At 37.0% G+C, this 22,663-nt stretch overlaps 4 protein-coding genes and 1 pseudogene across 4 annotated transcripts; 1 reads left to right on the top strand and 4 right to left on the bottom strand.

The window, feature by feature from the left end:
• Positions 1-3,318: 3,318 nt before the first annotated feature.
• LOC116136020 (uncharacterized protein At1g28695-like) lies at positions 3,319-5,420 on the bottom strand. Its single transcript, XM_031421747.1, has 3 exons — positions 5,141-5,420; positions 4,668-5,060; positions 3,319-3,968 (listed from the first exon to the last, which is right to left on the bottom strand). Exons 1-3 carry the CDS (start codon positions 5,285-5,287, stop codon positions 3,426-3,428), a joined length of 1,083 nt encoding a protein of 360 aa, XP_031277607.1. The 5' UTR covers positions 5,288-5,420; the 3' UTR covers positions 3,319-3,425.
• Positions 5,421-5,512: 92 nt separating this feature from the next.
• On the top strand, positions 5,513-7,345 carry LOC116136024 (cytochrome c oxidase-assembly factor COX23, mitochondrial-like). The gene is made up of 3 exons (XM_031421752.1): positions 5,513-5,764; positions 6,474-6,550; positions 6,748-7,345. The coding sequence occupies exons 1-3, from the start codon at positions 5,662-5,664 to the stop codon at positions 6,793-6,795; spliced, it is 228 nt and encodes a 75-aa protein (XP_031277612.1). The 5' UTR covers positions 5,513-5,661; the 3' UTR covers positions 6,796-7,345.
• Positions 7,346-7,347: 2 nt separating this feature from the next.
• LOC116136019 lies at positions 7,348-9,563 on the bottom strand (annotated as a pseudogene).
• Positions 9,564-10,504: 941 nt separating this feature from the next.
• LOC116136006 (cytochrome P450 714C2-like) lies at positions 10,505-12,819 on the bottom strand. Its single transcript, XM_031421715.1, has 5 exons — positions 12,383-12,819; positions 12,064-12,290; positions 11,740-11,981; positions 11,265-11,634; positions 10,505-11,009 (listed from the first exon to the last, which is right to left on the bottom strand). The coding sequence occupies exons 1-5, from the start codon at positions 12,681-12,683 to the stop codon at positions 10,584-10,586; spliced, it is 1,566 nt and encodes a 521-aa protein (XP_031277575.1). The 5' UTR covers positions 12,684-12,819; the 3' UTR covers positions 10,505-10,583.
• Positions 12,820-19,824: 7,005 nt separating this feature from the next.
• LOC116135972 (cytochrome P450 714C2-like) lies at positions 19,825-22,578 on the bottom strand. The gene is made up of 5 exons (XM_031421683.1): positions 22,246-22,578; positions 21,260-21,486; positions 20,923-21,164; positions 20,441-20,810; positions 19,825-20,347 (listed from the first exon to the last, which is right to left on the bottom strand). Exons 1-5 carry the CDS (start codon positions 22,529-22,531, stop codon positions 19,922-19,924), a joined length of 1,551 nt encoding a protein of 516 aa, XP_031277543.1. The 5' UTR covers positions 22,532-22,578; the 3' UTR covers positions 19,825-19,921.
• Positions 22,579-22,663: the final 85 nt, after the last annotated feature.

The raw sequence follows: 22,663 nt of genomic DNA, 5'->3' as shown, positions 1-22,663 counted from the left end.
ATAAAATCATAAAAAACAAGTGGACGTAGAAAAAAGTAGAGAGAGTTTTAAACTTTTAATATAATGTAGACGTAGAATATATATATTAATAGTAAGTTTTTTATGAGTCTGGATATATGTATAATATTTCTCACTTTTTTTAAAATTTGAAGGTAGGCTTGGATATATATATTAATAAAAAAAAAATTTATGGGGCCTATATAAACAATTTTTTTTTTTTAAATACTGGGACCGCCCCTGGCATGAAGTATATAGTATAATGTCATTATAACAGTAAGATATAAACATTCATGCTTAAACCCGGATCCAGGTTCCGATCCATTATAAGCGAAATGTATATTATAATGTCATTATAGCGGTAAGATGTATGTTAATAATCACCATTGAGTGACCTGATGGTAAAAGAGCAAAGGATGATTTAACATGGTCTTTTAAGTTCGAATCCTCTTGTAAGTAAGAAAAAGATTTAACATAGTATCCTGAGTTCAAATCCTTACGGCCCCTAATAGTGGTGGTCATTAGAGCTCTAACTTGACTGGTAGTTTTAGGTCTCGAAGAATTAGTTGAAATACGTATAAACTGACTCAGACACCTCGACAATATAAATAAATAAATAAAAAAAAAAGACTACGTTGGATTTTAATTTGGTTTCTAAGCAGCAAGGTTTCAATCAACTGGTGTTGCCGATGCAATTCATAGTGTTTGAAAAAACCATGTGATAAAAATGGTTTGTGTTATGTCATTCACCCGTCAACAAGTTGAGTTTCATTTGATCAATTATCGCCTCCGACTACCAAAAATGTACTCCAATTCTTTTTCAGATTTGAAACATACACTGTTACCAAGTTGGTCAAGTGACAAGAGGCGAGACCACACCTTCCAAGTTAGGGAGACCCTTTTTGTGTTCAATTCTCGCATTAGTTTTCCTTTTTGATAGTCACCTAAACCCTGTTATCTTCAGCTATTATGCCATAGCTACGTCAGGGACTGAAATGAAAACATTAATCTTCTTAAGAATTTGGGTTGCAGGATTTCCTATTTAATATTCATCTCCTTTACGTATATAACCGAACGATTCATAGAAGCACAACAATTAAAAAAAACCAAATCTTTCACAAAGTGACGAAGAATTCATAAGTTGCAGCAAATCCCATTTGAAAACATGAAAAGAACATAGGGACTAAATAATCAGATCGTTGTGATCAATTAAAGTTATTAGAATTATGAAAGCAGAAGAAGAAAAGAGAGTACCAGCAGTATCCCAGAGACCCAGATTCAGAGTCTGGCCATCAACTAAGACATTAGCACTGAAGTTATCAAAAACAGTGGGGACATAATCCTGTGAAAGAATCCACAAAGCAAGTCATTAGAAACCAAAAATTAAGGGACAGAGAGTAAGCATTGAAAGCAAGAGACAGAGTGAAGAAGAAGAGGTTAATACATTAGCTCCTTGCCACTTGCCAGACTGCCAGTATGTTCATCACCTTCTTCACCCTCATCATGTTCTTTAGGAAAAGCTTCCATATTTCCCACTTCCTCTTCACCGACATCCTCCTCATCGGGTTCTTCCTCTTCTTCTCCCACCTCCTGAACATCCTCTTGTTCTATTTCCTTGTCATCATAATCTACCCACCATACTCATCAGGTTCATACTCAGCTTCGTTATCATCCAACTCTAAACACTCATCCTTTTCATACTCATCTACATACTCCTTCACCTCATCCTCTTCTGCCATTAAAAACAGAAGTAGACCAACCAGGCCAGTCAAGAACAACTCAAATTCCTCGTTATCCTTTAGAAAACTCATAACAATATAAATAAACTAAGCAGTAGCAATGCTACTCTAGATGAATTATTACCAAGCAAAATATTTCCATCCTTTTTTCTTACTAGGAAAACAAAATTCCTTCAAGCGCTTCACTTGCACAAATAGCGCATATAAGAAATTCAAAGCTGATAAACTCAACAAGAAAACCAAAACCAAAACAAAATAACTATCTTTGGTGGCCAAACGAATTGATAACGACTTTTGGGTTATTATTTAAAAGATTTTGAATTCAAATTTTTTTTAAGTGTTAATAAGGATGGCTACTAGAGCTTTTATCTAGTAAACAAAATCCGCAAATTCATAATTCAATAAAACTTTTGGGTTTTAAATTTTATTTATCAGTCCATGAAATGATTGTGTCGAAATGATAAGAAATAAAATTTGAGTGGTTTGTTTACTTGAAAAATAACCCAATTGAGTACAAATAAATAACCTCTCTCTTATAGTTAAAGGTGGGCATTTGGGACTGGGCCTTTCCAAAACTTGGTCCTAGGAGGCCTAGTCCTAAAACGGGACTAGGCCTAAGGAGGAGGGCCCGAGCCCTCCACTGGGCCTTTCTCCAAGGCCCGGGCCTAGGATCGGTCCCAAGCCTGGGCCTAAATTTTTTAAACATTTTCATTTTAGTCTCTTATATAATTGCATAAAACCCCTATAAATTTTAAAATAATATAAATTATAGAGGTTAAAAGAAAATTTTACAAAATTTATTAAAGAAAAAATCTTCCAGGCCTAAAAAATTTATAAATTTTAACCCTAAAAAAATACTAAAAAACCCTATAAAATTTTGTTTCGCCCCCAAAATATTCAAAAAATCAAGGGGGGAAAATAATCTTTCCAGGCCCATAGGACCGGTCCTAAGACTAGTCCTGGACCCATAGGACCAGTCCTATGAATTGGTCTGAGTCTTAGAGTTTCTCATGAGCCTGGGATCAGTCCCAGGCCCAAGCCTAGGCCTGCTTGGGACCAATCCCACGAGGACCAGTCCCAAACAGGCCCAGGCTTGGGCCTGTTTGGGACTAGTCCTTGGCCTGCTTGGGACCAGTCCTTGCCCAGCTTTACTTATAGCTAGCTCTGCATATGCAATTTATAATTCACAATGCTATAGTAAAGGGGTGTTTGTTTAGCTTATGAAAATTAGTTTATAAGCAACAAGTACTGATAAGCTAATTTTAGCTTATAAGCATTTGAAATTTTAAGCAATTACATGTTTGATTAAAGTACTTATAAGTGACTGATAAGTAGTTGACGTATTTGGTAAAATGTGGCCTATAAGTACATTTTATTATAAATTGACTAAAAAGGATACTACATAAACAAGGGTATACTATAGAATTTTAAAATTAAATAAGGATAATTTGATAATATACTTGATCAAACTAGCTTATAAACAGAGTGCTTATAAGCCAAAAAAAAAAAAAAAATACATCTTCCCAACTTATTTTTATTTTTTTTGTTTATAAGCTCAACTTATAAACTCAAAAAAATTATAAACAAACATGTCAGTTTAATTTTAGAGTTTATAAGCTAGTTTGATCAGTAATATAAACAAATATAATCAGTAATAACGCAATCCTGGGTATGCACTAAACAATCTAATTAATTACGCAAATTATTGTTTGGTGGTTTCCATGAATTGAAACACGCTATGTGTTCTGACCACCGAGTCACCATGGTTCGATTAGGAGCCATTCTTGGGTTCTTAACTTTGGCCTCCTTGAATCGTTTCCAATCTCGAAGAACAGCCTTCAAATCTTGCACTTTTGCATCCACATGGCGGCAACAATTAGAATGAATTGTTGTGACTAACCAAATATCTTTGCTATTTTCACAAAACCCACTGAAATAAAGTGTAGGTAAAAACCTAACTCTCAGCCTCAATTTCTTAAACAAACCCTGTGTCATTAGCTCCAATAACACATCCTGATCTTTCTTCCCTGTTGAATTGTCTTTCATACCATACCATGTGGTAAATAAAGAGATTGTTTTGTTATTGGATCTGACAAAGTAGAAGCCTGTATTAATCAAATTGTCCTGTGATCGTGGGTCACCATTGTAAGTATCAACACTCATTTGCAGGTCTACGGTTTCCTTTTTGCTTAGTCGTGTAAAAGGGTTTCTGAGCCAGATTACATCAGTATCCTACAGTCATAAAATAAAGAACAAAACAGAAGTGTCAATATTCCAGTGAAAATGAAAAGTCATATTGTGAAAAACCAACACCAGCGCCTCTTAATATGCAAAACATGGGATTGAAAAATTCACTAATGGAGGAATCAACAAGAGTGACGGTTTGAATCGGGTAAAATAACAACAAAAAATTCTCAAACCCGAAAACATAAGATAATCAAACGAGTAGTGCAGAAGTGTCGGCAACAACATATGGTATCAAGATCTCTGTGTTATCCTACAACCACACATAAAATTTAATGTATATGATTCACAAAAAATGAATATCAAAATGTCAATATCTTCTCCTACAGTGTACACTATTGATTATCACGTAACTATATGAAGATAATGACGATATTATGCTAAAAATATAAATACAATAACCCAGGCTCCTCTTATTAATTCCAAGATGGCAAGATGAGAAGAAAGCTTGAATGGTATTGGTTTTTCATGTGCTGCGGTGTCATTGAATCGCCTATATGGCACTTTCCGAACTTCGGGAGAACTGAAAACTTAGTAACATTAGCCATTAACCCTTACCCACGTGGCAATTAAATTCTCTAAGCACTCTGGAGTGATTAAGTTCCTGACACAAAGTCAAAGTAATTATATTTAACACCTAAATGCAAACCTAACCCCATCAACAAATCATCAAAAACCAACACATACCGTGAAGATGAAGTTGTAACCACGTTTAAGAACATCCAATAGAAACTGAGTTCTTCTCCACATCATCTTGATAAAATCTCTTGACATGTACACTTTTTCACTGGCAAAATCTACGCCGTCCGTTACCAATCTGTAGCAGTGCAATCGTTTAAACATGCACCGATCATACGCCGTCTGATCTACTGCCACTATAAGAAGATGATCAAGTAGTTGTCTGGTGCCCTCCCCTAACCAGAAACTTTCCAAGAATATATCAAGCATAGTGGTATCAGCTTCCACGGTTTGTTCAACATATGCTTTATTCACGACGGCGATAATCACTGTTTTGTTGGGCATTGAAGCTTTCTGTAGAACTGCTTCAAGATCATCTATAACGAGATCTGTTGTATGAGTCTGTGACAAAAGAGAGAAAGAGAGTTAGATTCGTATTTGAAATAGGAATCGTTAAACAAGATTAGTGTAGAGACACTTACAAAGCTTGTTGAGCGCAAACAGGCGGACTCTTGAAAAAGTAACAATGGATTAGTATTTGGAGGGGACCAAATACAAATATAAAGGACGCCTGAAAAGAGAAGAGATACAATACCAAAATGATAGAGAGAATTCTTTGAGATATCCATGTGTGGGTTATTGATAAGTTTTTATTGGAATTTGGAAATGGTCAAAAAGGTTTTTAATGATTGATGGTGTCCCCAGTAGGTCTCTTCTTACATGAGTTAAGGTAAGATGCTGGAACAGTTGATCCGTATGAGAGACTTGTTCTATGGAAAATTTTAATGGGCCAATGGGTTGGTTCCAGAACACTACACATTAATGGAATATACAGTAATATCTTTCCTATTATATTCTAACTTACAAAACTTTAATTTAATAAAATCCCCACTTAAATTAAGAGGCAAAACCCGGATCCAGGTTCCGGCCCGTTACAAGCGAAACGTACATACAATCGGATTCAAAACCTAACAATCGGTAGGAACAGAATCAAGGAACGAGCATGTCGTCAAGAGCAGCAACTCCAACCACTACACCGCCTTACCCAAGTGCCGCAAGAATCTCAGATTCTCAATGCTATCCTCAATACACCGCCTCTCTCAAATGTAAGCTTCAATTGATCAAATTGTCCCTTTTTGTGCATTTTTCTTTATCATTATAGAATGTATGTGAGTCAACTTTAATTGGGAATATTAGAAATATCAAAGGGGAGAAAATTAGGGCTTGAATTTGTCGAAGGTGTAGCGTTTCTGACAGACAAATGAACTTTCCGTATGTTCAAGCGTTGCTCTGAGTAAATTAAAATTTCGGTGTTCCTTTGGATCTGGTTCAGTGTTTTATGGTCTTCAATCCTGGTGTATCAGTGACTTTATGTTGGATTTTAATCTTGTTTTTAAGCAGCAAGATTTCAATCAACTGGTTTTGCCAATGCAATCCATTGTGTTTCAAAAAAATATGATAATAGTGGTTTCTGTCATGTCATTCACTCATCACCAAGCTGAGTTCCATTTGATCAATTATCGTCTCCCACTACCAAAAATGTTATTCTTTTTCGCATTTGAAACATACACTGTTACCAAGTTGCTTAAGTGACAAGAGGCAAGATCATTCCTTCAAGTTAGGGAGACCCTTTTTTTGTGTTCAGTATTCGCATTAGTTTTCCTTTTTATGTTCACTGATAAGTTCTATGATTACTAGGGCTTTGCTTTTTGATTTTAAGTTGTCCTAATAAAAAGTTGTGTTTGGATCAAATTTTCTTTTACAACTTGACAAATTAAATATGGCAGAGCTCTAATCCTAAGATAAGCTTTTCAGGTCTGGAAGAATTTAGTTCGGACAAGAGCAAATGTCAAGAACATTTCGATGTTTACAAGGAATGCAAGAAAAAGGAGGTATTGCATTGCATTACTTCTCAAATTCTCTGTGTTTCCTCTTTATGTTGTTTTTTTGTACATATTTTTCCAATCAAGGAGCTTTACTTGCAAAATTTGAGCGAATAGTTTCTTCCTGCTTGCACTTTACTTCATTGATACCTGCTTAAAATTCTACAATCTTAAGATTAATTCTCTCTCCTGTGTGTGGGTGCCAGAGGGAGGCTCGGTTGGAACGCAACAGGAACCGGTCCTTCTTCTCGTGAAATCCTTCATGGAGTTCTTATTTCAACATGCCCAGAACAATAACAATATATATTTGAACTCATAGGAAGTTCTGATCCCTTTCAAGTAAGCATTATATATGTAGAATTCCGTTCTGTTAAGGCCAATTTGTAGAGCTTAACTCACTATTACGAATTTGGGAGAAGTTTCATAGCCCTCTTTTGTACTACCACAATATGAGAAAAATCAATCCTTTCCAACGAGTTAATAATATATTTTTCCAAATAATTGTATCAAACTGACAAATAAGTTATCCTTCTGTTGTTGCTTGTAAAGTCCATGTAGTGTGTCTTGTTTTTTCTTTTCATGGTGTTTGACTGAACTTGTATTATTGATTTTTATTTTTTCTTGAAGAATTTGTTATATGCAGCCGGTGAGAGAAATTTGAAACTGCGTTGCCGTAAATGACAGGATAATTAACTAGTGAATAATTATTTAGACCTCAGAAATGATTGTATTGTATAGAATTTGTTATAGAAGGTTTAACGTATAAATGTTGCAACGTGACAGCCCTCTCATAAAATCGTATCTGTATTTAGGAAGAGAAATTTCTGACTGGCAAATGTTGTAGTTTCACTTCTTGTGTAAAGATGATTAAGTTGCTATTCAAGAATCACACACATTCTATAACATCCGTTCGATCATTATTCAAACTAATAGTCACAAACATCAACATCGTCACACCCTCTTTATATGGAGAGTAATTCCATTTTCAGGCACTATATTGACCCTGATCGTGGGGGAGTGGTGGTAATTTGGGGAGAGTGCAAAGCTGAACTTTGATAGAACAAGAGATATTATCACTTTCAGTTCTGTCATGGCAAAGTGTTGGCCAGCACATGCCCGAGGTCCTGCACCAAATGGCATATAAGCCTGTGGTATCTTGCAAGCACCACTTATTCCTTTGGCGAATCTTTCTGGGTTAAACTCGTGAGCATCAGGTCCCCAAAGATCTGGGTTTTGTTGTAACAGTGGAATTGGTACCTGGATGCCCATGCCTTTTGGAATCACAATGTTTTTGAACTTGATATCATCTAATGCTTCTCTAAATACAAAACCTGCTGGAGGGTATAAGCGCAATGTCTCCTGGATTACCATTGTTAGCTGCCAAAAAATTATGACATTAGATTGAATGACCATCATTTTAGATAATATTTGCAAAGGAACTGCAATTTTTTTTTTTTTTTTTTTTTTGGATTTATACGTACGGATTTCATGCTTCGGAGCATATCAGTATCTGGATTGCCATCTTTACAAACTCTGACCACCTCAGCACGGACACGATCCTGCCATTCCGGATGTAGAGCTAATAACAAGAAACTCCATGATGCTGTGAGGCAGAGGTCTCATGTCCAGCAAAGTATATGTTCTTGCAGTTGTCCACAATGAACTTGTCATAAGAAATATTCAAGGGGACGCCGTTGTGGTCATCACAACTTTTAGCTCCCTCAATTATCATTTGTAAAAGATCCTTCTCATGGGAAGAACACTCAATTCGATCTTTGACTACTTGTAGTATCATTGTTGCAATCTCTTTCTCTAATTTCCATATCTTTCTGTTGTTTTTGGTGGGTAAGTACCTTTTAAAAGGGTAAAAAGTTCGTTACTCGTACATAAAATCAACCATTATGGTATAACATTATCACAATAATCTTTAAATGACGTGATTGTTTGTACCTCAATCCAGGAACTCCAACAGTTCTCTTGGACATTACTTCCAAGAGAGATTCGAACTTGTTGAATATTAGTTGGCCTTTGCTGTAACTGCTACCAAAACAAGCTCTTGAAATTACATCTGCAGCCAAGTTATGCATATCCTTATCCACTCTAATTTCTGCAATTCCACCTTCGCTTGGAATTCTACCCTCCCAAGATTTTACCAACGACAAGGTAGAGTCCACCATGAGCTTCGCCATGCCCTTAGAAAACAGTTTAACTTGATTAAAGAGATTAAACATGCTTTTACAACAATAACTATAGTAGGGAAATTACCTTAACCCTGTCAAGGTATAATTCAGGAGCAATGACCTTCCTTTGATGGGACCAAAGTTGGCCATTTGATGTTAAAATGCCCTGGCCGAGCAAAGGCCCCCGATCTTTAGACAGATAAGCAGGCTTTCCTAAGCTCAAAGATGTGCACTGGTTTATTTCCTTCACCAAATCCATGTCCGTTATGCATATTATCTGAATAATTCCAACCGTATACATGTATATTGGTCCTGCCACCAACACAAAAACTAGTGAGGAAGCAACATCTCTATGTATATATTTAGAGTAGAAAATATATAAATAATTTGGATGAAAGTCATACCATATTGGTTTCTATACGTTTCAAGATATGCAAAAGCTGTTGAAGGCCAATTATGCAAAATACCAACATTTTGTTGGCATTTTGCAGTTGCAGCTTCTTGTTGGATCTGCTTTATTTGAGTGATGTTTCCCAACAGAAATGAAGGAGAAGGTCCTTTAATCCCTTGCTTTTGGAGCCTTGATCTTAACCTCATTGGTTTCAAGAGCAAAACATTGTACAGGTGTAGAAACAATAACCCTATCCCTCCCAACAAAATTGCTGATAAAATTATCTTCCAATCCCTCAGACTTAACATATCTTTTACCTGCTCAATTGCCCCTCTCTCTTTATAATTCTAAAGTATACACCATAAAGTTTAATTTGCATATTTCTAAAGACTCGCATGTGGCCATTTATAAAGTAATTGGGACTTGGGCAATCTGTCAAAGAAGGGTTTGAAACATTTACCCCTGACCTTCTAGAACTTTGTTTCTGTAAAATGCACCGGTGTTCACAAGATGTATGTATATATATTTATTTTCATAATATGAGTCCTTTGTATTATAAAAAAATCACTAAAACATTGATTATTCTAATGCACTAACATTATCAAAATTAAAAGAGATAACTTGGTGAGCCATTGTCATGTTGACACTCCGAAAGCGCAGTCTTTGGTCTCATCACTCATGACATTTGCATCAGAAACTTACATAATATATTTTTCAGTGATAATCAAAAGTGGTTTGACTCCATCTCTAAAGCAAACACTTAGTGGTTAAGTGGGAAGAATAACCGGGTATTAAAATATTCTCTAGTGCTATCAGAAGTTGATTTCCAGTTCTCAGTGGAAACTTCACTGTTTATCAATAATCTAATTGATTCGTTCAGTCTACGAATATCTTGCCTTTGAATATGTTCTCCAAGTTCAACGATCAAAACCTCTTCTACTGAATCAAATAATACCGAGTCTTAAGTTTTCAGTACATTGGTAATCACTAATTTCAGCAAATGCTTTGAGGGCCGCGTTTCGTTTTCTTTATATATCATTTCTTCAAGTATGGTAATGAACAGACCCTTTGAAACCCACATCTGAGATCAAAAACAGGTTCTCTGTTACTATTCATTTTCTAATATGGAAGATTATTTTTATAATCTGCAATCCTACAAGTGTTTGTTTTTTATCTTTTCTATGCGAAGCCTTTCATTCAAATCATATAATAAATGCAAGAAGTTACCATTTTCGCTGGATTGAAGGCGTGATTTGGTTGAGTTGTATGCCAGATTAACAATGTGTCAAAGATTGGTAGATTTAAACCAAAGTCTTCAAGAGACAATTGTGTGCCAATTGCCAAAACACAAATGACCATATATAATATTTATATTAAAAAGACAGACAGGGTCATTTTAACAACTAAATGCCTGCCATGGCGACAAACTTAGAGACTCCTATTTATTATTCACCTCCGAAATTCAAAGGGTTCATACTTTCCTTACATATAGACTTACACCGTATTTAGGTTCCACAACCAAATTATAAACAGGGGAGTGAGAGTATTTTGGAGATAGTGAGAAACAAAATTTTGATAAAATGAGAGATAGTATCACCCTCAGTTCAGCAATGGCAAAGTGTTGGCCTGCACAGATTCGAGGCCCCATTCCAAAGGGTAGATAGGCTTGTGGAGTTTTGCAAGCAGCAGAAATTCCATTGGCAAATCTTTCTGGTTTAAACTGATGTGCATCTGGCCCCCATAAATCTGGATTCTGTTGTAACATGGCAACTGGTATATGGATGGCCATACCTCTGGGAATTACAATGTCTTTGAACTTGATATCTTGCAAGGCTTCTCTTGGGATAAATCCCACTGGTGGGTATAGCCGCAATGTCTCTTGAATCACCATTGTCAACTGCCACCAAATATAAATATTAATTTTAATTTACTCACTTTGAATCCAAAGAAAAAGTTTATATTGAAAAAATCACCATTTGAGTGACTTTAACTTTTATATTGAAAAAATCACCATTTGAGTGACTTTAACTAACTCCTTTGATTTTGGAAAACTATAATAAAAAAATACTGATAGTAAATCCTTTTCAGACCACCTAGTTCTTGCCTAACCAGAAAACACAAATTAAAGCATAGATTTAGAAAAGTAACTTACAACTTTCAAGCTTGGAAGCATATCAGCATCCGGAAGGCCATTTCTACAAATTTTGAGCAGCTCAGAGCGAGCACGATCTTGCCATTCAGGATGTGCACCCAATAAAAGCAATACCCATGATGCTGTAATTGCACTAGTTTCATGGCCAGCAAAGTATATACTCTTGCAATTATCCACTATGAATTTGTCTTGTGAGATTTGAGATGTTAATCCACTCTCATCATTATTACTTTTGGCGACTTGTAGTATCATTTGTAAAAGATCCTTTTCACTGGAAGCCTCAAGTCTTTGTTTCACCACTCTGAGTATCATTGAGTTGATCTCTTTCTCTAATTTCCATATCTCTCTATTGCTTTTGGTGGGTAAATATCTTTTAACAGTTTGAGACAACAATTTGGGACATGTAAATAAGCCATTGGTCAAATCATAAATGAATAACCGAAGAATAGTAATTACTACTTGTATGCAAATTTACCTTAAGCCAGGAACACCAACCATTCCCTTAGACATGATTTTCTGTAAGGATCTGAGCCCAGAGAATATTTCTTGACCTTCAGAGTAATTGCTTCCAAAACAAGCTCTTGAAATTATATCTGCCGCTAAACTTCTCATATCCATATCAACTCTAATTTCTGCAGTTCCACCCTCACTTTCAATTATTCTTTCCCAAAGTCCTATCAATGACGTTGTAGAGTCCACCATCAGGTTCACCATACCCTTTCAAAACAATTGATTGCATCGTGATTATCAGCTCTGTAAAATACTTAAAACAAAAATTCATATAACTTAAGAGAATTACCTTGACTTTATCAAGGTAGAATTCAGGAGCAATAATCTTCCTTTGATGAGCCCAGAGAAGGCCACTTGAGGAAATAAGTCCATGACCTAGAATTGGCCCACGTTCTTTGGTTAGATAAGAAGGCTTTCCTAAGCTCAAAGATGTGCACAAGCTCAATTCCTTCACCATCTCGACATCTGCTACATATATCATCTGCATATTCCCAGTTGAATACAAAAACATTGGCCCTGCCACCAACAAAATAATATTAATAATTGTCTAATCTATTATACTAGAATATAAAAAGAGGAAAATAATGATATGAAAGGCCTATGCATACCATATTCATTAGTCCACTTCTCAAAAAATGGGAAGACGGTTGAAGGCCAATTATGAGCAAGTGAAAGAGCAGCTTTATTTTGTTGTTCAGAAATAACTTGGAGTTGGATCTTCTTCATTTCAGGAATATTTCCCAAGAGAAAAGAAGGTGAAGGTCCTCTAATCCCTTGCTTTGTAAGTTTAGACCGCAAAATCTTTGGTTTCAACAACATCACATTGTACAGATAGAGAAACAACCCAACAAGCCCACCCACCACTACTGACAAAATCATCTTGCCCATTAAACTTAACTCTACTCCCATTTGCTTCTGCTCCTCCTCCTCCTCCTCCTCTTTCTCTATGTACTCTTCCTCACTTGTATTGAATTTGATTAAAATTTGTCTATATTGGTGTAGTAATGAAGATTCTGAATGATGAGCTGGAGTTATGGATGGACCACGGGAGAGCTTAACCTGAAGTAGTATATTATTCTATTGTTATGCACTGTCACTGACAAATACATAAGATGATTTGATGTAATTTCCCTTTAGAAAGTCAACTTCAACTTTAACACATGCATTTATTTACTTTTTTACTTGATACAATATTTAAATTTTCATGCTCATATCTTAACTCACAACGCGGCAAGCCTAAGACCCGACCCCCCTTCTGCTCTGCATACTCATCATTCATCATCACAATTGGACTGATCACGTTGATCCTGGTGCCTGATTAGACATTTTCGCTCCAAATTAATTGATTTTCTATTATTTATGGCTGTTTATGAGAACACATCGATTTCGCTCCTTCGTCCTCTTCATTATGTGTGTCCTTGTATTTCCACATACTTTCTTTGGTCATATCGTAATCATCAACTTTCTGAATTTGATATCAAAAATAAAATTGTTTTAATTTCAATAATTGAAGGAAATAGTCATTTGGTTGATGAAGAATAGTATTAATACTTCCACAATCTTTATCACCGAGGTAAAGTAAAAGAAATCAACCATAGTAAATGAAAGAAAGATAATAGTTTTTAAAGTGATTCGAATGCAAATCGTAATTGTATTTCTGACAAAAGATATTTCCTATAGAGAGAGATAATTGTTCGGTTGCTATTGAAAAGATAAAATGATAAGATTTTGGAATGCTCCTTTTGTGGGTGGTGGGAACCCCTATTTATAGTTTCGCATAAATAGTCTTGTTTAGAAAGTAACGCCTAATGAACCTTCCTGATTAGAAACTTAATAGTATTGTAACTCTTTCATAAGATGCCACGAAGACTTATACGATGCTTCATCCATTAGTCTTATGATGGAAGTAAGTTCTGGTAGTCGTATGGAGGAAGCCAATGTAATTCTTACAATTGAAGTAGCCCATGACAAACTTACGATGAAATTCATCCTATCTTGACATAACACATGGCCCAATCATCGACATAGTCATGAAACCTATGTCGATATCTCAAGTTTATTATTTTTACGGTTTTACCATATAATATAACATGCCTTATGCAAATTCGAGGCATATTCCTAGAAGATTGAAACATGAGATTTATCAATAAATAAAAAATTCTGGAATATGAATCTGATACGACCCTTACAACTCAGATTTATAAACAGATTTACAAAAAGAATCTTAAGGGCAATTAGCGAGTGTGCAAGTGGGAGTTAGTTATCCACGTGGCAGGAACAATGCAATTGGCATGACATTACGAGTATATATTTAGGGATTCATATTGTAAAGGGGAGAATATTTTCAAATAGGGATTTGGGAGGAACTAGCCCCTCAAAGAGCTAGCTTATCTTTACGTTTCAGTCTGGAATCTTAATTGATATTTACAGTATTGTTTCCATTTCATTTTCAATCAATACAGAGGAATATTCTTAGTAGTGCTTTATACATCATCTCTGATTTGTGTTGGAATATTGTCTTGTTTGGGTGAAATTACAATCTGTTTGGGTTATTTTGAGCATTGAGAATCCAGGTTCCCATCAAATTGGTATCAGCGCTTGGTGTGGGTAATGGTGAATAGGAGAATGGAGGTAAGAATTGAAGGGATCGAGAGGGAGGTGGGAAGTGTTAAGGAAGACGTTAACAGTGTTAAGGAAGATGTCGGCAACATCAAGGAATATCTACTGGAGTTAAGGGAATGGATTAAATTGAAGGATGAGAAGGACGGAAGTGTGAATCAAGGAAAAGAGAAGGGTGAATCGTCGGAGATTCATGCAAGTCACGACGATCGAAGCCCAAAACCATCAAAATCCAACGAGAGTGGTGGTGGAGATGATTGGAGAGTGAGGAAATTGGAGCTACCAGTGTTTAACGGTGAGGATCCTCATGGTTGGATCTTCAGAGCCGACTGATATTTCCAGGTCAACAAGTTTGATGAAGGGGAAAAGCTAGAGACCGCGGCGGTGTGCATGGGGCACGCACTGAACTTGTTCCAATGGGTAGACTCTCGGGTTCCGTTTACAGACTGGCGTACATTCAAGAAGGCGGTGATCGAGCGATTTAGGCCGTTGTACAAGGGCTCAGCATTTGAATCATTGGTGACACTGAAACAGACCACCACCGTGACTGACTACCGTGAGCAGTTTGAACTGCTGGCTGCACCTATGCAAGAGGTTGAAGAAGAGTTGCTAATTGGGACTTTTACAAGTGGGCTGAAGGAAGAAATAAGGGCTGAATTAAGGTTAGTCAGCCCCAACAACTTATTTGAGCTTATGGACCAAGCCCATAGAATTGAAGAAAGGAATTGGGTTTTAGACATAAACAAATAGAAAGCGGGCCGAGCCCAATGGACCAATAAAGGGGAAGTTTACAATAGACTCACACCCGGCCCAGAACCATTTATAATTGGGTGGGTACCCAATTCACTTAAACCTCCAGATCGCATCTTACCTTTTCAAATGAGAAATGTAAAAGAAGAGAGGGTGCATGAGTTAACGCCGAAGATCTCTCGAGACAACCACTTCCGACAACTCACCGATGTAGAGTTGCAGTACAAGAGGGAGAGAGGGCTTTGTTACAAGTGTGATGAGAAGTTTGGTCGAGCTCATAGATGCAAAAATCGCACCCTACAGATCTTGTTAGTCACAGATGAAGAGGAAGACTTGGGGGAACTTGAAACAATAGTGAAAACCGAGGAAGAAGGCAACGCAGAAGGGGATCTTGTGGCTTTATCCATGAACTCCATAGTGGGCTTGACGTCACCCACTACTCTGAAGCTTCTGGGTGAGTTAAAAGGGGCTGAAGTCATCATGATGGTTGACAGTGGAGCATCCTACAATTTTATCTCTTAAGACTTAGTTCAAAAGCTGGGATCAAAAGTGCAGGAAACAAAAGCTTTTGTTGTAATGGTATGAAATGGGTTTACAGTACGGAGTACAGGGGTATGTAAAGGGTTGGAGTTGGTCATGCTAGGACTCACAGTGATGTAGGATTTTTTTCCTTTTGACTTAGAAGGGGCTGATGTTGTTTTTGGTATCACTTGGTTAAGTACGTTAGAAGATTTATGTGCTAATTGGAAGTGTCTTACCATGAAGTTTGAGGTGGATGGGAAACAGGTGATACTCAAGGGAGATCCTTCTTTAGTGAAAACAATTATCTCATTGAAGGCAATGCTGAAATCCTTACACCAAGAGGACCACGGGTTTATGGTGGAATTCTGCTCCATTGTTCAACAGGAGCACGAGGAGGTAATTCCGGTTGACCCAAGGGTAGAGGCTCTCTTAACTGAATTTGCTCCCATCTTTGATCAACCTGAGGGCTTTCCTCCTCTTCGTCGACAGGACCACCCAATTACCTTGAAAGACAAAGCCCACTCCCCAAACATCAGACCTTACCGCTATTCTTACACTCAGAAAAATAAAATTGAGCGGTTGGTTGGAGAGATGTTGGTAGCAGGCATTATTTAGCCTAGTATCAACCCATTCTCCAGTCATGTGTTGTTAGTTCGAAAGAAAGACGGCAGTTGGCATTTTTGTGTGGATTACAGGGCCTTGAACGACATCACTATACCCGATAAGTTTCCAATCCCAGCCACTGACGAGTTGCTTGATGGATTGGGCAACGCCGTCATTTTTTCTAAACTGGACCTCAAATCCGGGTATCCCCAGATTCGGGTTCGCGAGGAAGATGTCCCTAAAACAGCTTTCCAGACGCACAAAGGGCATTACGAATTCTTAGTGATGCCCTTTGGGTTGACGAATGTTCCATCAACCTTTCAAGCCTTAATGAATGAGATTTTCAGGCCATATCTCTGCAAGTTTGTACTGATATTTTTTGATGATATATTAATTTACAGTCCTAACTTCTCTGTTCATCTAATGCATTTACGCCAGGTCCTCGAATTACTCCAACATCACAATTTAGTGGTTAATAAGAAGAAATGCCAATTTGCTCAAGCTAAACTGGAATATTTGGGACACATCATATCCGGCAAAAGGGTTGAGGCTGACCCTGCTAAGATTGATTGCATGTTGTCTTGGCCTATTCCAACTACAGTGAAGAGTCTACGGGGATTCCTAGGTCTTACAGGGTACAACCGGAAATTCGTTAAGAATTATGGCCAGATTGCCCAACTATTAACTCAATTATTGAAGAAAGACTCCTTCAAGTGGAACCCCGAAACACAACGGGCTTTCGAATGTTTACAGCACGCTATGGTTTCGGTACCGATCTTGGCAACTCCCAACTTTAACGAATCCTTTGAAATACAAACTGATGCTTCAGGCCTCGGCATAGGGGCTATTTTGGTACAACAAGGACGCCCTATTACATTCCTCAGTAAAGCTTTCTCTCCTTCTTCCAAACAGAAATCGGTTTATGAGAGGGAGCTCATGGCTATCGTATTTGTTGTGCATAAATGGAGCCATTACTTGATTGGCAGGAAATTTCTCATTAAGACTGATCAACGAAGTTTGCAGTTCTTGATGTGCAGAGACCGATCACTCCGGAACAACATAAATGGATTTCTAAATTGTTGGGGTACAAGTTTGAGATTCAGTACAACCCGGGAAGCTCTAACAAAGTAACGGATGCTTTTTCTAGACGTGAACCTGGTCCTGAACTTCATGCTCTTTCTACAGTCATATTTCCAGGGTATGAAGACTTGGTAACCGAAGCTTTCCAGGATGACAAACTCAAGTTGATTATCCAAGATCTTCTTATACAACCAACTTCAAGAGTTCACTATACCATATACCGTGGCTGCCTCTTGTACAAAGGCTGACTTGTCCTTCCAAAAACTTCCAAGTTTATTCCACAAATATTAGAAGAATTCCATAGTACTCCAAGTGGCGGCCATTCAGGTTTCTTCCGTACATATAAAAGGATTACTGGTGTCATTTTTTGGGAAGACATCAAGCAAGATATCAAAAACTTTGTCAATGACTGTGGGGTTTGCCAACAAAACAAACATTTATCCTTGAAGCCTGCTGGATTGTTACATCCCTTGCCAATTCCAGATTTGGCTTTCGACGACCTCTCCATCGATTTCATTGGTGGCCTCCCTAAGAGTTTTGGGTTCGACACCATCTTTGTGGTAGTGGATCGTTTGACAAAGTATAGCTATTTTATGTTGTTGTGCCACCCTTATACTGCAATTGAAGTAGCGGCGCTTTTTGTGAAAGAAGTGGTCCGATTACATGGATTTCCAAAGTCCATTGTTTCTGACCGTGATCGCATTTTTTTGAGTAAATTTTGGATTGAACTATTTTGCTTGGCAGGTACTACTCTCAAGTTCAGTTCCGCATACCATCCCCAAACTAATGGACAAGCGGGGGTGGTTAATCGTTGCATCAAGACCCACCTTCGATGCTTTACAAGTAACAAACCGAAGCAATGGCCTAAGTGAATTCACTGGGCAGAATTCTGGTTTAACACCTCCTACCACAGCTCTACCAAAATGTCCCCCTTCCAACCCCTTTATGGTCGCCCTCCCCCCACACTCTTGAAGTTTACAGAGGTCCATTATGCGGTAGAAGCAGTTAATCAGCAAATGATTGATCGCAATGCCTTGTTGGAAGAATTGAAATCCAATCTCACTGTCGCACAAGACCGCATGCGCACCCACGCCAATTCTCATCGTTGAGATGTGTCCTTCGAACTAGGTGACTTTGTTTACTTAAAACTTCAACCCTATAAATTCCAGTCCTTGGCTCTCAAGCTCAATGAAAAACTCAGCCCTCGATTTTATGGCCCCTTTCAAGTTCTGGCCAAAATCGGTGAGGTTGCCTATTGCTTAGCCTTGCCTGACACTTCCCGGATTCACCTAGTTTTTCACGTTTCTCAGTTAAAAAAGAGCCTTCATAATTCTGTCCTAGTTCAGCCTCTTCCGATGTGCCTCACTGAAGATTTAGAGTTGATGGTCCAGCCTGCCTCCACGCAATCTGTCCGCACCTTGTTGGATGGCTCTAGAGAGGTATTGATACGACCCCTACCACTCAGATTTACAAAAGGAATCTTAAGGGCAATTAGCAGGTGTACAAGTGAGAGTTAGTTATCCACGTGGCAGGAACAATGCAATTGGCGTGACATTATGAGTATATATATCAGGGATTCAAATTGTAAAGGGGATAATATTTTCAAATAGGGATTTGGGAGGAACTAGCCCCTCGAAGAGCTAGCTTATCTTTACGTTTCAATCTGCATTCTTAATTGATATTTACAGTATTGTTTCTATTTCATTTTCAATCAATACAGAGGAATATTCTTAGTAGTGCTTTATACATTATCTCTGATTTGTGTTGGAATATTGTCTTATTTGGGTTATTTTGAGCATTGAGAATCCAGGTTCCCATCAGAATCACATATATTCAGTAAACCAGCAAATATTTGAATCAATTCCACGCCACATTTCATTTAACCAATCAGGGAAAGTTCCAGTTTATTTATCTGATAAAGACGAAACTAAATAGTTAAATACTGTTCAAAGTGGCGTGACTATAAGACTATCTCATTTCCTGGTTCTAAAACCAACTTGGAAGTGCAACAAAAACACTTACCATAAAAGAATCGTGAATTAATCATCAAAACCACTAAGGCCCCAACTGATACATATATATATATATATATAGCTAGCCCCCAGCAGCTATAAAAACCTTGACATGTTTTCCACAATCCACATGTAAACTTCTATTTTTCCACATATTTTCTTGGGTCATATCGTAATCATCATCTTTCAGAATTTGATACTTGATACGAGGTGGCTGGTCATTTCAATTTCTCTTTTCTTCCTTTTGGGATTTAAAAATGGGGTTAAAATTGTTTTAATTCATCAATAATTGAAGAAAATAGTCATTTGGTTTATGAAGAACAATATTGATCCTTCCACAAGTATAAGAAATTTTTCTATAACCAAATGTAATTAATTGGATACGCAATCCAGAAACTGCCTTATGCAATATGAAATTTATCAATAAATAAAAAATTCTCACATATATTGAGTACACCAGCAAATATTTGAATCATTTCCACACCACATTTCATTTAACCAATCAAGGAAAGTTGCAATTTATTTATCTGATAAAGACGAAACTAAATAGTTAAGTACTGTTCACAGGGGTGTGACGATAAGACGAACTCCATTTCCTGGTTCTAGAACCAACCTAAGGGCAGGTGAGTGATGGTATGCTGGAGAGAGCGAAAAGCAGAACTTTGATAGAATGAGAGACAGAATAACCTTGAGTTCTATCATTGCAAAGTTTTGGCCTACGCAGGTGCGAGACCCCGCTCCAAAAGGAATGTAAGCTTGTGGAAATTTGCAAGCCCCAAGAATTCCTTTGCCAAATCTTTCGGGATTGAACTCGTGCGCATCAGGCCCCCACAGTTCAGTGTTCTGTTGCAACATTGGGATGGGAATTTGAATGTTCATTCCTTTTGGTATCACAATTTCTTTGAATTTTATATCCTCCAAGGCCTCTCTTACCACAAACACTGCAGGTGGGTATAATCGTAATGTTTCTTGAATAACCATGGTAAGCTGCAAATATATATAAATACAAACACTTCAACTATTTGGCGGCAGCTTGATTATTTTAAAGGAGATTCTAAATTGATATATAAGAGAACATACAGTTTTCATATTTCGAAGCATATCAGCATCTGGAAGGGCGCCATCTTTACAAATTTGAAGCACCTCAGCGCGAACACGAGCTTGCCAATCCGGATTTGCAGCTAACAACATCAAGCTCCAAGAAGCTGTGATGGCAGTGGTTTCATGGCCAGCAAAGTAAATATTCTTACAATTATCCACTATAAACTTGTCTTGAGAAACCATGTTTAATTTGCTGTCATCAACGTAATTTTGAGCACCCTCAAGTATCATTTGTAAAAGATCCTTCTCATATGGACCCTTAACACGTTCACTTACCACCTCTAATATCATGGAGTGGATCTCTTTCTCTAGTTTCCATATCTCTCTGTTGATTTTGATGGGCAAATACCTTTGATATATATATATATATATATATCATTAACCATGATATGAATGAGTTACAGGAACATATATAATTCTAGACAAGAGAGTAATTTTTTAGGTATTTGGAAAGTACTTACCTTAAGCCAGGAATTCCAATGCCGACCTTGGACATTGTTTTTTGGAGAGTTCTAAGCTTTGAGAAGATGTCTTCCCCTTTGGAGTAACTACTTCCAAAACAAGCTCTGGAAATTATATCAGCAGACAAGCTTCTCATGTCATCATCGACTTTTATATCTGCACTGCCTCCACCATTCTCGATTTTATTCTCCCACGATTTCAATGTCAAAACTGTAGCATAGACCATCAGTTTCACCATGCCCTTGGAAACAGAAATGGAATTTAATTTAAAATAACAATTAGTAAATTTCATTTACAACGGCAGGTAGTGGGAATAAATTAGAAAGTAAAATTTACCTTAACTTTATCAAGGTATAATTCTGGAGCAATAATCTTTCGTTGGTGAGCCCAGATTGGGCCGGATGAGGATAGAATACCTTGGCCCATCAAAGGCCCAAGATCTTTGGATAGATACGAGGGCTTCCCTAAGCTTAAAGAAGTAGAAAAGCTTATCTCCTTGGCCATCTCTGTATCTGCTACGCATATTAGCTGTATGCTTCCAGTCGAATACACAAACACTGGGCCTGTCGGTCACCATACCAAAACCAATACATAAATAAAACTATTATTGTTTTATTGCACATTATAAACATAAAATCATTCATGTAAAACATTACATATATAGCCTCGAAAATGGAGTGAGTATTGAGTAATCTAAATCTAAAGGAGGCAACCACTGGTGCGTTATTGTTTGTTTGTTTCAGGGGAAGAACATATTATAAATATAGAATAGGGGTATGACAAAATCTTTCTTTCTTTACCAATCCTGGAGGGGAAATTTAATTAAAATATTATTTTAAGTTTGAAACGAATAAAAAAATCATGAAGTTTGAAACTATTTATTAAATGATCATTTTTTAAGTTATCTAAGCTTTTCGCTTAAACAAAATAGATTTATCTATAAACTTATCTCTTAAATAATATTACATTAGAAACTTCATGACTGTTTAAATAGCCATTCCAAATTTAAAGTAATGTTTTAATAGTCAATTAAAATACCATTTCAAATTTAGAATAAGTTAAGAAACATAATAAAAGATAAATTCTAAATAATCAGCCAACTATTGGTAACCAAATAGAGAGGTAACTTCTAAATTATCAGCCCACTATTGGTAACCAAACAGAGAGGTATAATCAGGTACTTCGGAGGTTAGAGATGATGACTGAGACAAAACCCACAAAAGGAGGCTCAATTATTGCAATTATAGTTGATAACTAAATATGATCATTGAAGTTGAAGAAGTAGAAAGATTGAGGGAAACTTAAAGATGAAAAGTGAGTACCATATTCATTTCTCCACTTCTGAAGATATGGGAAGACGGTGGAAGGGCAGTCATGGGAAATAGCAGGTTGAGTTGATTGAGTTTGAGCTTGATCTTGATCTTGAACCATTCTTCTCATTTCAGAGATATTCCCTAAAAGAACAGAAGGAGATGGGCCTCTGATCCCTTGGTTTTGAAGCTTTGATCTTAGCCTCTGTGGCTTCACAACCAAAACACGGTAGACATGGAACGCAAAAGCTACAAACCCACTCAATATAATTGACAAAATCATCTTCAATATCCCCATTTTCTCTGTTTACCTTCTTCTTCCCTCAACTCCACCATATATAATTTTCTTAAGTTATCAAGTTAATAAATAAGATTCCTGAAATTAATTAATAACAGAGAAGGCAATGCGAAAATTTTATTATTATTTTTT

This window comes from Pistacia vera, unplaced genomic scaffold (genome assembly GCF_008641045.1).
Source record: "Pistacia vera cultivar Batoury unplaced genomic scaffold, PisVer_v2 Contig306, whole genome shotgun sequence".
NCBI lineage: Eukaryota > Viridiplantae > Streptophyta > Magnoliopsida > Sapindales > Anacardiaceae > Pistacia > Pistacia vera.
Note: the sequence above shows the minus strand (reverse complement) of the source record. Positions and strands in the feature narration are given on the sequence as shown.

What these genes read in the sequence shown, in the direction of transcription:
- LOC116136020 (XM_031421747.1), bottom strand. Translation starts at nt 5,287, where the DNA reads ATGGATATCTCAAAGAATTCTCTCTATCATTTTGGTATTGTATCTCTT. An exon ending in GTTTGCGCTCAACAAGCTTT is followed by an intron (nt 5,061 to 5,140) that starts GTAAGTGTCTCT and finishes CTTTTGTCACAG; the next exon opens with ACTCATACAACAGATCTCGT. An exon ending in GTTACAACTTCATCTTCACG is followed by an intron (nt 3,969 to 4,667) that starts GTATGTGTTGGT and finishes TTATGACTGTAG; the next exon opens with GATACTGATGTAATCTGGCT.
- LOC116136024 (XM_031421752.1), top strand. Translation starts at nt 5,662, where the DNA reads ATGTCGTCAAGAGCAGCAACTCCAACCACTACACCGCCTTACCCAAGT. An exon ending in ATACACCGCCTCTCTCAAAT is followed by an intron (nt 5,765 to 6,473) that starts GTAAGCTTCAAT and finishes TAAGCTTTTCAG; the next exon opens with GTCTGGAAGAATTTAGTTCG. An exon ending in AGGAATGCAAGAAAAAGGAG is followed by an intron (nt 6,551 to 6,747) that starts GTATTGCATTGC and finishes TGTGGGTGCCAG; the next exon opens with AGGGAGGCTCGGTTGGAACG.
- LOC116136006 (XM_031421715.1), bottom strand. Translation starts at nt 12,683, where the DNA reads ATGGGAGTAGAGTTAAGTTTAATGGGCAAGATGATTTTGTCAGTAGTG. An exon ending in GTTGGTGTTCCTGGCTTAAG is followed by an intron (nt 11,635 to 11,739) that starts GTAAATTTGCAT and finishes AACTGTTAAAAG; the next exon opens with ATATTTACCCACCAAAAGCA. An exon ending in TGCTTCCAAGCTTGAAAGTT is followed by an intron (nt 11,010 to 11,264) that starts GTAAGTTACTTT and finishes ATTTGGTGGCAG; the next exon opens with TTGACAATGGTGATTCAAGA.
- LOC116135972 (XM_031421683.1), bottom strand. Translation starts at nt 22,531, where the DNA reads ATGGGGATATTGAAGATGATTTTGTCAATTATATTGAGTGGGTTTGTA. An exon ending in GAAGTGGAGAAATGAATATG is followed by an intron (nt 21,487 to 22,245) that starts GTACTCACTTTT and finishes GGTGACCGACAG; the next exon opens with GCCCAGTGTTTGTGTATTCG. An exon ending in TGCTTCGAAATATGAAAACT is followed by an intron (nt 20,348 to 20,440) that starts GTATGTTCTCTT and finishes ATATATTTGCAG; the next exon opens with CTTACCATGGTTATTCAAGA.